Below are 16,387 nucleotides of genomic sequence, written 5' to 3' on the forward strand. Positions count from 1 at the left end.
GGTGAGAGAGAGGGGTGGTGGAAAAGAGGAAGTGGTGAGGAAAGAGTGAGAAAAAGAGAAAAGACTTTTATGCAATTATATAAAATAAGTTTAGAGACTTATTTTTAAATTTTAATAAAATAATAATAATAAATGACGTGACATGTCACATAAACATTAGTCAGCTCAATACTTTACAAAGAGATAACTAACAATAGAAACTAAATTCTAAATTTTTTATTTTTCAAAGATGACATTCTAACAAAAAATATTTACAGAGACTTATCACAAAACGACATACATTTATAAGGACTAATAACATATTTAAGCCTTATTTGTATATCTCTTCTTTTTCTATCACATAATTTACTTCTTCCTTCCTTTTTTTTTTCTTTACTATGTGCATAATCGCACAACACACCATAGCTTTTGATCAAGCATATCGAGGGAGGATGAACGCGAGCTTATCTTTGATTCGAAGTACAAAAGTGCGTCAATCCCTTCAATGTAGTAATAAGTTTAATCATTTAAATTAAAATAAGAAAAATCATATATAAATCCATTTATATTATTGAGTAAAAACATGATATTATCATGCTAGACAGAAAAAAAATATTTTTCATGTTCACAACATTCTCTAATATACTTTAAAGTATTAATTTTTTAGTAATTCTGAAACATTCAACCAAGAATATTAAAAATAGTGAGTATTGAAAACTGTATTAAATAGTGAGTTATGAATATTTTTTTTTAAAATTAGATCATAAAACTTATGATCTTTGATTAATAAAAGTTATGTCATTTTCTCTCCAACATAATCATATTACTTTGTAATATGAAAGGATCCAAATTCGAATAGTGTAGTTTAGAAACAAAATCATTAAAATTAACTTTCAGTTACAGAGGGTATGTCCGACAATGCAATGTAGAAGCAGAGTACTGGGCCTGCTGGCTATGCACACAAAGCTTCCTCCTCAGACATGGTCGGAACCCAAAAATGACGTGTTGAAGTAAAATGGTCCAAAAATTATATGTAGCAAACAAATTGAATAGTAGGGTATATCAAGGAACAAAATAAGTAGCTGATAGTATACCCCTTAGCATGTCACCTTGCGCTGGTTGCATCGCATTCCTGTCTGTCTCTTGTGGTCGCCTTAGCTTTTAGCAACTTGCTCAGGTGTCTTGACTCTCATGCGAAACACTGCTTTTGTTACCTTGGCTCTCATAAGGGCCCTCCTTGTCGCTTTTGCTCTCACTAGGGTTCCATTGCCTCTCACAACCATGTGAAAACGGTGCCTAAACTTGTCATGAGCATGACTTTGAAATTCAAAAATAATATTAATAATAATAAGCAAATAAATTGCATCCAGTATCTTATGCTTGTAACATCATGGAAACAACTTCAAAATGGCCGAGTGCCAAAAGTTATTTCATTCATATCAGTAAGAATTATCAGCGCATTGTCAAAGTTCATTGTAAATAATGAACAGGTAATGTAAAAAATAAGAACAAAAAGGAACTTCTCGCAAGTTATTTTGGCTTAAGCCATTATCCGCCAAAGGTTTGATCATCAAGGAATCTTCTTTTCATGCTCCAAGGCCACTAGTCAAAAGAGTGTTGATCTCTCCGATTATATTAACTGGTCTTCCATCAAACATTGATGAAAGCTTACTCTCACACAGTTTCTTCAGCTCCTTTGTTTTTGCCAGAGCCGCATCCTGCAATTCACTCAATAGTTAATCCGTCTCTTGTAAAAGAACAGGGGCCAGTTGAGAGGGGAAAATAGCATGTAAAGTTCAGTTGTCAAAAGAAGCAAATGGAACAGAGTTTTTTTGTCTGCTTGGGTAGCAAAGAATTAAGAATAAGGGGAATGGAGAGAAAGAGAGATTATAATTTGTACTGCTTATAAAAAATGAGGGTAAATCAGTGACACTACTATTTTACAGATGGCTAATGATGCTCACTCTCTCTTCTTACCTCGATGTCTGCTACCTGTCATGCAAGATTGAAGTACTCATTTGTTCTTATTTAAAAATAGTAATAATAATCTCACTCCTGAAAGAAAATCCCAAACAGAAAACTTGCATGTTTGGTAATATTTTTTCCAGAGAATTTTTTCTTCCAAAAGCTCTCTCACGAAGCTAGCAAGAAGAAACACAATTATTCCTTCGAAATAAGTTAAACCAAACACAATGTGAATGAATGATAAACTATTTTCATATTTTCTTTTCTTTGATCTTTATTTTATCTTTTTCTGAATGTTGAAATGTTTGTCATCACATATAAACTTAAAATTTTCATCTATAATCATTTAAATTAAAAACTCAATTCAGAACAGAAAATTGATTCCCCCTAACACAACCAAGTAGCTGAAATAGCACGATGGGGAATGGGGGCAAGAAGAGATGAATCCTAAATTATAACTAACCGGCCAATACCTAATCTAAGTCAGATAGTTCAGACAGCAAGGATAGAGCTCAAATGTTACTTCTTTTGCTACAAAACGAACATATTTTTTGGTGGTGAGATGGTGTACTCTCCCCTCACGAAGAAGAGTAGTCACAGAAAGGTAGAACTTACTTGCTTTGGCCATGATGAAGATAACGAATTGTGCAGTTCCATACGTTTAGCAGCCAAGTCTTTCAACCCCTCTTTCAACTTGACTTCATGATGCTTTTTTTCCTCTAATGAATTGACCAGCCTGTCTAGAAATCTGAAAATTGGCCCAACATCTCAATCAATTAACACAAAGATCAGATACAATAGGAATACTAGTCAAGAAAGAAGAGACACATAAAGTATTATTATATTTTTAAGCATTTAGTCATAATTTCTTATAATTAGTTGCCATTATGAAGGCCAAATTTCAACTCCATTTAGTCATCATAGAAGTTCCAATAAAAAAAGAAGAGAAGAAAATTGTTACAGCATGATTTAACTTGATGAACATGTCCCGTAAGCATAAAATCTTAGGTACAAAATATCAAGCAGTACCTTTTGGAGTTGAGAATCATGATCAGATCTCTTGTCTTCCGATTTGTCAGCAATGAAATTGCCAAAGAAATATCACTTTGCATCATTTCTATAGCATCAGCAGCATACTGCTGTAGTACAAAGGGAGCAACTGCCTGGACTTGATGTTGCAGGGACAAAGTTTCTTCATTCCTCAATTCAGCCAACCGTTGACTTAAAAAAGATTTCATCTGATGGCATATAAAAATCATTACAAATTTAAGATCTAATCTCAAAATAAGAATGTCATCAAACAAACAAATTCATATAGAGCAGGTAACTGTTTACCAGTAAAAGAAATGAAACACAATTTGTTATAATTGTGTTTCTTTCAATCTTTGTACGGGTGTAATATAATGTTTTTGAAATTATATTATCAAAACCACAAACATAGTAAAGACAGTAATTTAGGATAGATATCGTATACCTCATACAGATCATCAAGAATCTTATTTCTATACTCTGTATCTAAAAGCTGGCTCCTTTCTTTCTTGTTTTCAGTCAATTGAGATAAGGTATCTGGAAGAGAAGTCTGATTCTCCAGCAAGACTGTTGGGGCAGCACTATCATCATCAATCACATCAACTTGAGGAGTCTCCACACTAATATCCCAAGATATATCTGCATGAGAGCCTAGTTCTTGGTTTGATATTGTTGGATCAGATCCGACATCCTCAGTTTGTGAACAAGTCTGTATGACATCAGAGGCATTAATTATTTCATAAGGACCCAAGCCATTACCAGCATCTTCTGTTTCTTCTACGGTTCCAATATCCCAATCAATTTGTGAACCCTCGACGGCAATATCCCAGTCAATCTCAGGTGCAGCAATTTCCAAATTGCTTGTCGCAGGATTCAGTTCATTTTTGCTTGAATGAACAGTAGCATCATTAATAATCTCAGAGTCAACAGCAACATTTAGAGATGGGGGATTTTCACGCATATTCCTCAAGTTTTGTAATACAGCTCCTGAAGATCTCTGCAGTCACGATTTTCATCTTAAATACTGTATACACTGAACAATGTCAATCCTAACCTAATCCCTTCCTAGTAGTGACATCAATAAAAAGAGTTACAGAACAATGCATTGAGTATTAATGAGAGCTACAAAATGAATAAGAGTTCTAGTTTTGGCTTACATCCTTTTCAGTGTGAGCATCGCTGACAAAATTGGAATAATATTCAATCGCCCTTGACATGTTGTCACTGTTTACGACATCAAGAATCCTGCTAAACGTGCTTGGAAGTGATTTTGCTGTCTCCAAAAGTTCAAGTCGGACATTTTTCCCCTGCAAGACAAAATAATCATGACCCCCCCTTGTAGCAGAAAAATGAACTGATATCTACACGGCACAAAGACCCCAAAAATACAAACCTGTAAGCCAAGCTCCTGACAAGCTTCAGCATATTTTGTTGCAGAGAGAGCGGCACTTCTTTTTATATCAGCCTCCTTGCGATCTAGTTCTAACAGCTGCTGCTGAATCTTCTGCACCTGTTTTCTCTGATAATGGCTTCACAACAGAAACAAACACTCAAGTGGCTGAAACCAAATCCTCTAAAGAAACAGAATAACACTTGCGCTTGCACATGATTTGTTCATAAAATGTAACGAAAGTTCACAATGTTTACATTTCATAGTTCACATTTTGAGTCATAATCTGTGCAGCCTCACCAAGGAAAACATGATCCTTCTCAAAGGATCGCACAATTGCTTCCCATGCACCCTACCAAAAAAATCACAACTAACAATAAAAAAAACTTATACATAGCATGAATGATAACAGAAAGTGTCTTTGAAAAAATAAACATTTTTTTCTTTTCACAACTTACTAAGACACTGAGAGAGCATGTGAAAATAAATAAAACAATTTCTTCCCTAAATTTAGGTCTTCTTTGGAAGAGCTAACAGAAATAACTTATGCATTTTACAAGCTCTTCTCAGATTATTTCAATAAGTTATTCAAAATAACTTATTCATCTTATTCCAATAAATTTTATGGTCAAATATATGATATAAGCCCTCACGGAATAAGAGTTTATTGAATAAGCAATTAATTAAACTGTGTTTTCAAACACACCCTTAATCTAAAACAAAGAAGGCCATCTTACCGCAGCACCTGATAGCCGACCAAATATGTTCCTACTTTCCGAAGTAGACTTCAGGAGAATATCATATATCTGTTTGGCCTCCAAATAACCAATCCCTGAAAATAGCAATGCAAATTTTATCATATCAATTATTTAATGTAGCCACCAAAATTTATACCTGAGTGAATATATAAATAAAAACACATTTTTGTCAACATAAAAAATAAAATTTTCTTTTTTATATTTAAATTTTCCTTGGGCATAATAAACCTTCAGGGTCTAGGTTTTGGAAAAAAGGGTCAGAGTCTTTAGGGAGGGAGGAAAATTCCTTGGAAATTCGAGCCCTGATCGCCGCCACGCGCTTACGCCAATCCGCGGGTACCCTCTTGCGATCGACCAACCATTCTTCAAAGTTCACAAACTCAAATTCAGAAATTGATAACTGAAATTAAAAATAATAATAATGATGATGATAAATTTGGGAACCTCCAAGTCGAGAGAAGGTGATATCGATGGGAAGGTTACGAACGTCATCGGGAGTGTGCATTGCGAATGGATCAAAAATTCAACGACAGAAGAGAATTTACTACGAATTCCGATTTCAACTTCGCATCACTCTCTCTACGACATGAAAATCTCAGACTCAGCCACAGCACGCGAGTCACGAGCTTCAACTTACTTCAACCTGCGGATTTATCTTTTTCCCTTTTCTTTGGTAAACTGGACGTGTTGGAAGTATTTATTTTAAAAAAAATTGTTTGAATTTTTAAAGAAATTGTTAAACTTGAAATTTATATTTCTTTTTTGTTAAGTCACATGTTTCTTTTATTCGTGTCTTACCAGCTTTTTTATTACATTAAAATACTATTTATCTTTTATTTGTTATCTAATAAAAGGTGATTTTAAATTATTTTAATTAAGTTTTATATTTTCTTAATCAAATCCAAGTATAGTAAACATTCATAAATTATTATTCAATAATTTTTTACTAATTAAACTATTTTTATCAATTTACTAACATAAATTAGTATTTAAAATTATTTTTTTATTAAAAACTAAGTTCAATTAATTAATAGGTCGTTGTAGTTTCATTGTATTTTATTATTAAGTCTTCATAATATAAAATAATTTAAGATAATCCTTAAATTTTTAATTATTTTAATTAAATCCCTGAAAAATTTATTCCGTTATACTCCAGATAAATCCACCTTTGCTACTGTTCCATATCTCATTCGACCAGTTAACATGCCTCTTTCGGAAAAAAAAATTGAAGATATATTTGACATCAATCGAGCATCACGTTCCTCAGTACATTGCATTTTCGTGTGAATTTAGAAAAATGTTAAAAAAAATATAATTAATGAATCTATATATTTTTTTAATTTAAAATCAAACACACGCTTCTTCTAACTCCATCAAATTTGACGTAATCAAACAATTTCACTTTGATCATCTTAATTTTTAGCATTTTTACTTAACTACGAAAAACAATATCTGCAATTGAATGCCTTGCACCAACGAATTGAATTGGGAGCCACAAAAGCCACACATGTTGGCCATTACACGCATAACGAAACCCTCCAGGTTGGCATGGTATTTTACCAAAGTGAATTGCATAAGAATTATTGTATTAATTAGGAGTGTTTATGCGTTATGTTGAATTAATTTTGGTATAAAAAAGAACAAATTAGTTAAAATCTCATGGATTGAATTGATTTTGTATATATTTTTTCTCTTTATTTAATCCAAATCGATAGTGTTGATGAATAGATAAATAAACACAAAAATGTTGATGAATAGGTGAGGTCAGAGTGCTGGAGGAAATAAAAAAAAATAAAAAGAAAGAATTCACACAATAATTTAACATAGTTTAATACACAATTTATGTACTTAAGTATGACTATGCTGAAAAAAATATTTTATTTATAAGATATTTTAAAAAGCATTTTAACTAGTTATTTATATAATAATAATAATAATAATAAAATAAAAGTTTATTAACAATAACTAATGAAACTAAATTAGACTATACAATTCTAATCTTTCATTCATTTGGAGTTTGATTTACATTAATTTCTTGTAAATAGTAAATTTATGTGTCATTGTAATACTTTTATAATTAATTATTCTCAAAAGTCGGTTCAAGTAATACAAAACTTCAAGTTATCATCTTATTCTTTTTTAATTCTTTAAGAAATTTTTTAATCATAGTATTTCTTTGTCTGCTTCTTTTAAGATAGTTATATACTCGATTTCAATAGCTAAGAAAATAATTTTATTTTAAAGTTTAGACTTCTAACTTACATAAGTATTACTTAAGGTAAAAATATTTTGTGTTTTTTTTTTTTTTACTTTTCTAAGTCTCTTCATAAAATCACATTAATGAATTTTATTAAAGTGAAATTATTTTTGACAAAATATAAATATATTTGAAGTTTCATTCAAATATCTCAATATTTACTTTATACCTTTATAATGTTTCTTTCTAAGATTTGATAGCAATCTACTAAGAACTCTTATTGCATATACTTTATCAAGTTCGATACATAACATAGTATACATAAAGCTCTTTAATGTTAATGCATATGATACTTTTGACATAACTTTCTTTCTCATTTGTCTACGAAAATTACTTATTTAAAAATTATAAGTGAGTTCATAAGGAGTATTTTTATTCTTAGCATTTCTAACATTAAACCTATTAAATAAATTTTCTATATATTTCTCTTAACATGATTTCAAAATACCTTCCAATCCGTTTATAAATATTTCCATATTAAGAGTTTGTTTAGTTGAACAAAAATTATTTATCTCAAAACTTTTTGTTGATTGTTGCTTTAACTTATTAATTTTTGTCATATTGAACCTCGTAATTAACATCTCATCAAAATATAAAATAATAATAAAATAATTATCAACATACCTTTTAACGTAGCACCACTAATGATCTATATCACATATGTGAAATCTAAAATTGTACATAAACTCATTAAATTTTTAGTATCATTATCTTGATACTTGTTGTAGTTTATAAAAGCTTTTGTAAAATAAAACAAATATAAATTATATATTTTTACTATAATATAAGACATAATATATTTTAAATATTATTTTACTAAAAAAAATAACCAGTCATTATATGATTACTATGATTAATTTTTACATAATTTTTTTTCTAATTTTTTTTAATAGTATATTGTCATAGTAAAATATTTTTACTTAATCATAAAATTATTCTCAACTCTTTTACAAAATAAAATTGTTAAAATAAATATTTTAGTTTTATAAATAATAATATAATGTAAAAAATACTATTTTTTAAATAATTTTTTTAGTAAACTAATAAAAGAAAATAATTAGAATATTAACCGATTGTATTTTATTTTTGATAAAATAATTTAATTACACTATACTGTTAATATAATTTTACAATAGATATATATATTTTGTTTAAATTGTAATATTTTTAAATTATTTTTATATAAAAATTATTGTCTCCTTAAAGAGAGAGAAGTAGAATATCTTAATCTTTAAAACTCATCATGATTGAAGAATAAATATATAAAATTGTTTATTTTTAAAATAACAACAATAACCATCAAAATGAATATAATAATAATTAAGAAAAAGAATAGAAAACAAAATGTTAAACTATGATACCAAAAATATTTATTATTACACTATAATTATAATTTTTAATATTTTATTATGTTAGTAGAAATATATATATATATATATATATATCATTAAAAATATTTTTATCAAACAATTTTAATAATTATTTTATTTTATATACAATAGATTCATATATAACAATAAGACAATCATTGATTGACTGTAATAAAATAAATACAAAAAAATATGATAAAAAATTATTCTAATTATTTATCTAATGAAATGATTTATTATATTACAGAAAATTAATCAGTTATTATATTATAAGCAAATAATATTTTAATACCATAATTTTATGACAATCTTATAATAATAAAATTTATATATTTATTAATATCTATGATAACTAAATATATATGTACATTTATCTCTCTCTAAATCCTAAAAAGTAAAAATTGTCTCATTAGAAAAAATGACACTAAGAAATTATAAATAGAAATGAAATAAAAATATGTGCATGGGCAAACTTGTCCCCAGATTTGCAAATTGCAAGTTATGGATGAATTAATAAGGGTTCTGAAAAGAGTATGGAGAGTTTACTAAGTAGAATGAATAACCGTTGAGTAGTATTATGAATTCAAAACAAGTATGATTAGTGGGCCACAAGGGAGCCTAGTTTCTTAATTTAATCATCAAAGTACCTACCAATTTTCCCAGCGCCTTCAATAAATATTCCATTATTCAAATTCCATTTTTGTCCAACTTCATTATGCAACTATAACCCTTCCTTGTTAAGAATCCAATGACACATTCTTTTACATTTTACACTTTTCACTTTAATTCTCACAATCCATTTCTTTTATTTCATGAATTTTTTTAAATATTGTATTATATTTTAAATTTTATTTTGCATACTTCAATTCTTAAATCCTTGATATGTATTATTAAAAATTATAATATTAAATATTATTATGTATTATTTCTGTTCTTGTTTTATCTCTCTTAGAGAAATAAATATTTTGCTCCTATTTATCTGTTTATGTAAAACTTGAAGAATATTAACTGCTATTTTTTATTAATGTTTTTGTTTATTTAAAATATGTATATTTTTAATTTTACAATATTATATAATAAAAAATTATATCTAATAATTTTTATTAAAAATAAAATTTCCTATAATTAAATATATTAATACTATTGAATATTATAATTAATAAAAAAATATTTATTTTTTTGTCTTAATCACAACCACATGTTCAATTAAAACAAATATATTTTCATATGATAAAATAGTTTGTTAAAGTATTTATATCAATTGATTAATTCAAAAGTAAAAAATAAATGTATTAAAAAATGATAAATTAATAATCAATTATAAAAAATAAAATTTTGTAATCTATGTAAGTAAAAATAAAAAATAATAAAAAACTATGGTATACATATTTTTATAATTTTAATTATGATATATTATTAGTAAAGGGAAAAAAGAAAACTTAGAAGGGAGGGTGAAAGTCACACGTGTAAGAGGTAGACATGGGTTTGAGTGGGGTCCACAGGCACTCCACCACCCTGTACAGCAACAACACTACTTCACAGTCACAGAGGTACAGCACTGTGCAATAAAGGGAAGGTAGGAGCTTCTATGTATATTTTGCATAGATTCATCAGATCCTAGCCCCACAACCAGACAAATTAAAGCTTAGACGCACACAACACTAACACCAAAAAGCAAAAATACACACACTCATCTCCTAACATCTTCTCACTTGCCAGACCCAACAACACTCATTTTTCTCTCTCCACCTCTTTATTTCTCACTTTGCTCCATTGCTCTTCCTTTTCCTTCCCACACTTCACAACCACTTCCTTCTAACAAGGTACACCTTCTTTCTCTCTTCTCCCATCCTTCGCCATTTTCACTTCTTCAACATTCAAAAAGCATAAAGCAGAAAATAATAAAAATTGCTTCTTTTTTTTTCCTTTTTCTTTTCCTTTCCGTTTTTGTCATTTGGGTTTTGCTCAGACCTTCTCAGATTTTCACATGCATAGTCGCGTTTCGGATTTCTTCTGTGTGGTGTGCCAGGCGACAGCACTGTTTGCGTTTGGTACAAAATAAATGCATTTTTTATTTTATTTTTTTATAGAATAAAATCTGGGAAAATGTGACTAAATGCGAACATAAATCCACGGATAATCGAAGTGTTTTTGTTTTGTGTGTGGTTTCAAACAGTGAATAAACTCTCTCTTGTTAAGGAAGTAGTTGTTGTTTTCACATGGATGTCTCAAAATGCAGAAAGTACAAAACTTGGAAACGTTGTCTTTTCATCTAGTGCTGCATTATACATGCACATTCTCAATATTTGTGTTTTTTCGCTAATTTTGTTTATGCTGACAGGTTAAACAATCGGATCTAACATCTTCGAAGAAAGTTCTTGGTTTTTTCAGACGTTTGCGCCTTCGAACTCTCTGTGAAATCTGAGATCTAGGTTTGCCATTGCTATTTATGTTTTATCTTTTATAAGTAACACTTTTTTTTTATTTTGAGTTTGAAGTGGCGTTACCTCGATTATATCTTCTTTAGTTTGTGTGTTTTTAAAATTTCCCGATTTTTTAGGTGCCTCGGTTTGGTAGAGCACGTAACGGCTATTTGACTGTGTTTTTCTGTTTTTTAGGCTCTTGGGAACGGTTGTATTTAATCCAAGTTGTTGTGCTAAGCTTTGGATTATTATTTTGAATTGGGTTTTCTCATTCTTTGAACTGAGGAAAGATGCAGAGGCCTCCACCTGAAGATTTTCTGTTGAAGGAGACCAAACCCCACCTTGGTGGGGGAAAGGTCTCTGGTGATAAACTTACCAGTACCTATGATCTTGTTGAGCAAATGCAATACCTTTATGTGAGGGTTGTGAAGGCTAAGGATTTACCTGCAAAAGATGTCACTGGGAGTTGTGATCCTTATGTTGAAGTCAAGCTTGGGAACTACAAAGGTACCACCCGGCACTTTGAGAAGAAAACCAATCCCGAGTGGAACCAGGTTTTTGCCTTCTCGAAGGACCGGCTTCAAGCCTCGGTGCTGGAGGTTACTGTGAAGGATAAGGATGTTGTGAAGGATGACTTCATTGGCCGTGTCTGGTTTGACTTGAATGAGGTCCCTAAACGGGTGCCCCCTGATAGCCCTCTGGCGCCACAGTGGTATAGATTGGAGGATAGAAAGGGTGATAAGGCTAAGGGAGAGCTGATGCTGGCTGTTTGGATGGGTACCCAGGCTGATGAGGCATTTCCCGAAGCTTGGCATTCTGATGCTGCCACTGTTAGTGGGACTGATGCTCTTGCTAACATTAGATCAAAGGTGTATCTGTCTCCTAAGCTTTGGTATTTGAGGGTTAATGTGATAGAGGCACAAGACTTGCAACCAACTGATAAGGGTAGATACCCTGAGGTTTTTGTGAAGGCTATTCTGGGAAATCAGGCCTTGAGGACTAGAATCTCTCAGAGCAGAAGTATTAATCCAATGTGGAATGAGGATTTGATGTTTGTAGCTGCAGAACCGTTTGAGGAGCCGCTGATTTTGAGTGTGGAAGACAGAGTTGCCCCTAACAAAGATGAAGTGTTGGGGAGGTGTGCAATTCCTTTGCAGTTTGTGGATAGGAGACTAGATCACAAACCTGTGAACACAAGGTGGTTCAATCTGGAAAGGCATATTGTTGTAGAAGGGGAAAAGAAGAAGGAAACCAAATTTGCCAGCAGGATTCACATGAGGGTTTGCCTGGAGGGTGGTTATCATGTTTTGGATGAATCAACTCACTACAGCAGTGATCTTCGCCCAACTGCGAAGCAGCTGTGGAAGTCTGGTATTGGTGTTCTAGAACTGGGAATATTGAATGCTCAGGGTTTGATGCCAATGAAAACAAAAGATGGGAGGGGGACAACAGATGCTTATTGTGTAGCAAAATATGGCCAGAAGTGGGTGCGAACTAGGACAATCATTGATAGCTTTGCACCGAGGTGGAATGAGCAATATACTTGGGAGGTTTTTGATCCTTGCACTGTCATTACTATTGGTGTATTTGATAACTGTCATTTACATGGTGGTGGTGACAAAGCTGGTGGGGCAAAAGATTCAAAGATTGGGAAGGTACGAATTCGTCTATCCACCCTTGAGACTGATCGGGTGTATACGCATTCCTATCCCCTTCTTGTTCTTCACCCAAATGGGGTGAAGAAGATGGGTGAGATACACTTGGCTGTGAGGTTCACTTGTTCATCTTTGCTCAATATGATGCACATGTATTCACAACCCTTGTTGCCAAAGATGCACTATATACACCCATTGACTGTTAGCCAGCTTGACAGTTTGAGGCATCAAGCTACTCAGATTGTTTCAATGAGACTGAGTCGTGCTGAGCCGCCACTGAGAAAAGAGGTGGTGGAATATATGCTGGATGTGGGTTCCCACATGTGGAGTATGAGAAGAAGCAAAGCTAACTTCTTTAGGATTATGGGAGTTTTGAGTGGCCTAATTGCTGTAGGAAAATGGTTTGATCAGATTTGCAATTGGAAGAGTCCAATCACTACAATTCTGATCCATATCTTGTTTATCATTTTGGTCATGTATCCAGAGCTTATCTTACCCACAATTTTCCTTTACCTCTTCTTGATTGGAATTTGGTACTATAGATGGAGGCCAAGGCACCCTCCTCACATGGACACTCGTCTCTCTCACGCAGATTCGGCTCATCCTGATGAACTAGATGAAGAGTTTGACACATTCCCGACCTCCCGACCAAATGACATGGTGAGAATGCGATATGATCGACTTAGAAGCATTGCTGGGAGGATACAGACTGTGGTTGGGGACTTAGCCACTCAGGGGGAAAGGCTGCAGTCTTTGCTGAGTTGGCGAGATCCGAGAGCTACGTCACTGTTTGTGATTTTCTGTCTGGTTGCTGCTATTGTACTGTATGTCACTCCATTCCAAGTTGTGGCCCTCCTGACTGGAATTTATGTGTTGAGACATCCAAGGTTTCGTCATAAGCTTCCATCGGTGCCGCTGAATTTCTTCAGGAGGCTGCCTGCAAGAACTGATTGCATGCTTTGAATCAAGGTCTGATTACTGTGAAGAATGGAGCTCGCATTGCTTTTCATTGATCAGATTCAGCACCAGATTTTGTTTTCTGGTTTGGTGGATGACCTTCTCCTGAAGGCAGTAGATTTTGTGGATTTATTGTTCATTATTCTGTCACAGGATTTTCTGTTTTGACTTTTGAACTTTGTGGTAGTCCATGTTAATTTGTAATTTTGTAGGTTTGAGTTGAAATTGTCTTCAGCTGAATTACTTTCATGCTTATTGCTTAATCAGATGTGGTAGTGTTTCTCAATGGGGAATTAGTTTGAATTGTGATGCCAGTGCAGGTAATTTCTTTCTGTTTTTCTTTTCTAAAAAATTTCCTCAAGCATTTTTTTAAGCTGCTGATGGATGCGTTTCTCAAAAAATAAGGGAGCCATTTAAAACCACAGTCTAGTTTCATTAATAAGAAATTGAAATGTTCTAGTTTCATTTACATTTTCTATATGTAAGAATTATTTATAATATGGTCCTCTTGGTTTTTGTGCCAGTGATAACATGCACGTAGAATTTAATAAGTTTGATTAATGCATGAGGTATCACCGTTTTGTCTTAAATTTAAGTCCCTCTGTGTTCGTTTTGTTATGCCATACCTTATTTTATATCACAAGTTGCGTTTGTTTTGGTTGGATTCAGAGTTTGGACTTCGGGTATGGCTAGACAAAGATCCCTTCCTCAGTGGGTGTTATTATTATTATTATGACTGAGGTTACATCATAAAATAATGTGATTCTGATATGAAGTCCTCGCGTTGCAGTTCATTCTCTATCTCTCCCCCCCCTTTTTTTTTTATCTAAACTGACTGGCGATTAAACAGGTGAACGTGCAAATTCACACTTCAGTGGTTGAACGTGTTTCAATTGGGTTTTAATTGGTAATAAACTAATATTAAGTTATAAAAATTTGTTAATTGGAAATTTAAATTAGTATAAAATGATTGTATTTTGTTTTATAGGTTAAAATTATAATAAATGATTAAATAATAATAATTCATATGTAGGTAATCAATCATGAGTTAGTCCTTGTTTATTAAAAAAATATTTTAGAATAAAATATTTTAAAAACAAAAAAGAAAATTTGTTCAACCCGATTTTTCACTTGGTTCTTATTCAGTTATGGCCAGTTTTTTTTAGAGGTTTTAGCTCAATTTATTTTTGACTATCAATTATAAAATGTGCTTGTTGAAGCATCGCTGAGCAGCTAGTTATCTTAACTGGTTATTGATAGACTAGCTTTTCATTTTGGATATAAATTTTTAGGGTATATCATTACACTTCATTAAATTATATGTTTGAATATGATTTTTTGGGATTAAAAACATTTAAACAAACAATAACATTAAAGTATTCTAACTATGATTTTCTCAAAACAATTTTTTTTTTAATCTGAGTCAATATACTTTAATATTATTATAACAATAACCAAACCTTATCTTATAGGCAATATATTTTAACATTATTGTTTAATTAAACTTATTTTAGTACAAAAAAAATCTATTTGTACATTCTTATGATTTTATAGTATAATTTAAAATTTATTAAATGATTATATAATTCTGTTTTGTTATATTTGAAATAGTATATTGTATTTTAAATTATATATAAGTAATTTAAAAAATATTATATTTAGTTTGATATAGTAATTGAGTTATTTAAGAACACACAAATATTAATAAGTATTATTTTTATTTCTTCTTTTTATATGTTGATAATTTTTCATATCATTATAAACTAAAAATTCCTATGTCATATATCTTCACTCATTCTCATTGTGTTTTGCAGTTGTAGTTTTGAAGTTGTAATGAATCTGATGAGAACTTATTTAAATGTTTTTATAATTAGAGCTTACAAGATTAAAATTAAACAAAATATTTGTAAATATATAAACGAATAATGTTAAATATTTTTTTATGTATATCTTTTTATTATAGAATATATTTAGCATTATTTTTAAAAATATAAAAAATACAATTAGGGAAAAGATGACAAGTTAAGCTAAATATGAATGAGAAAAATAAAATAAAAAACTAAAATAGTTATAACTAATATAAATTCTAAAGAGATATAAAAAGACAATAAGCAAATTAACTTAAATTATATATTAAAATTGAAAATAAATGGATAAACTTAATCAGTGCTTGGCATTGATTCTCTTTAAAATTTGAAATGTAAGCCTTATATGTGATTTTTTATTATTAAGAACTAGTCTTTTTGTGCTATAAATGATTTAAATTCAAATAGAATATCTTTGGCAAAATATATATGTGATTCTAAAAAAAGAAAAGAGAGATAAATTTGACAGATAAATGATATTTGAACACCTTTTGCTTATTGTTAGTCCATGCATGATCTAATTACAGTAGTCATATCAAACAAATAAAATCTAAATGACCATGTCATCCAATGAAGTGTTGCAATGTTTTGTCTAAGTGGCTTCATACTCTAATAAGAAATTGTAGCTTATGTAAGCAATACTCTTTTTACTAACTAAATACAAATTAGTCCATTCTAGTGGTTGTACATTCATTCATCTTTTGCAACATTCTAGTGGTTTTTAGGAGTTTTTTGGGCC

The 16,387-nt window shown here is 30.9% G+C and overlaps 2 protein-coding genes across 2 annotated transcripts; one reads left to right on the forward strand and one right to left on the reverse strand.

Annotated features, from left to right (window-relative positions):
• Positions 1–381: 381 nt before the first annotated feature.
• Positions 382–5,793, reverse strand: LOC113872256 (CDK5RAP3-like protein). The gene is made up of 10 exons (XM_027509669.1): positions 5,566–5,793; positions 5,350–5,484; positions 5,101–5,195; positions 4,621–4,715; positions 4,367–4,502; positions 4,131–4,280; positions 3,419–3,970; positions 2,974–3,182; positions 2,560–2,692; positions 382–1,697 (listed from the first exon to the last, which is right to left on the reverse strand). Exons 1-10 carry the CDS (start codon positions 5,624–5,626, stop codon positions 1,566–1,568), a joined length of 1,698 nt encoding a protein of 565 aa, XP_027365470.1. The 5' UTR covers positions 5,627–5,793; the 3' UTR covers positions 382–1,565.
• A 4,654-nt stretch (positions 5,794–10,447) lies between these two features.
• On the forward strand, positions 10,448–14,137 carry LOC113871342 (FT-interacting protein 7). Its single transcript, XM_027508404.1, has 3 exons — positions 10,448–10,571; positions 11,090–11,180; positions 11,367–14,137. Exon 3 carries the CDS (start codon positions 11,462–11,464, stop codon positions 13,787–13,789), a length of 2,328 nt encoding a protein of 775 aa, XP_027364205.1. The 5' UTR covers positions 10,448–10,571; positions 11,090–11,180; positions 11,367–11,461; the 3' UTR covers positions 13,790–14,137.
• Positions 14,138–16,387: the final 2,250 nt, after the last annotated feature.

This window comes from Abrus precatorius, unplaced genomic scaffold (genome assembly GCF_003935025.1).
Source record: "Abrus precatorius isolate BTA unplaced genomic scaffold, Abrus_2018 Scaffold7, whole genome shotgun sequence".
Lineage (NCBI taxonomy): Eukaryota > Viridiplantae > Streptophyta > Magnoliopsida > Fabales > Fabaceae > Abrus > Abrus precatorius.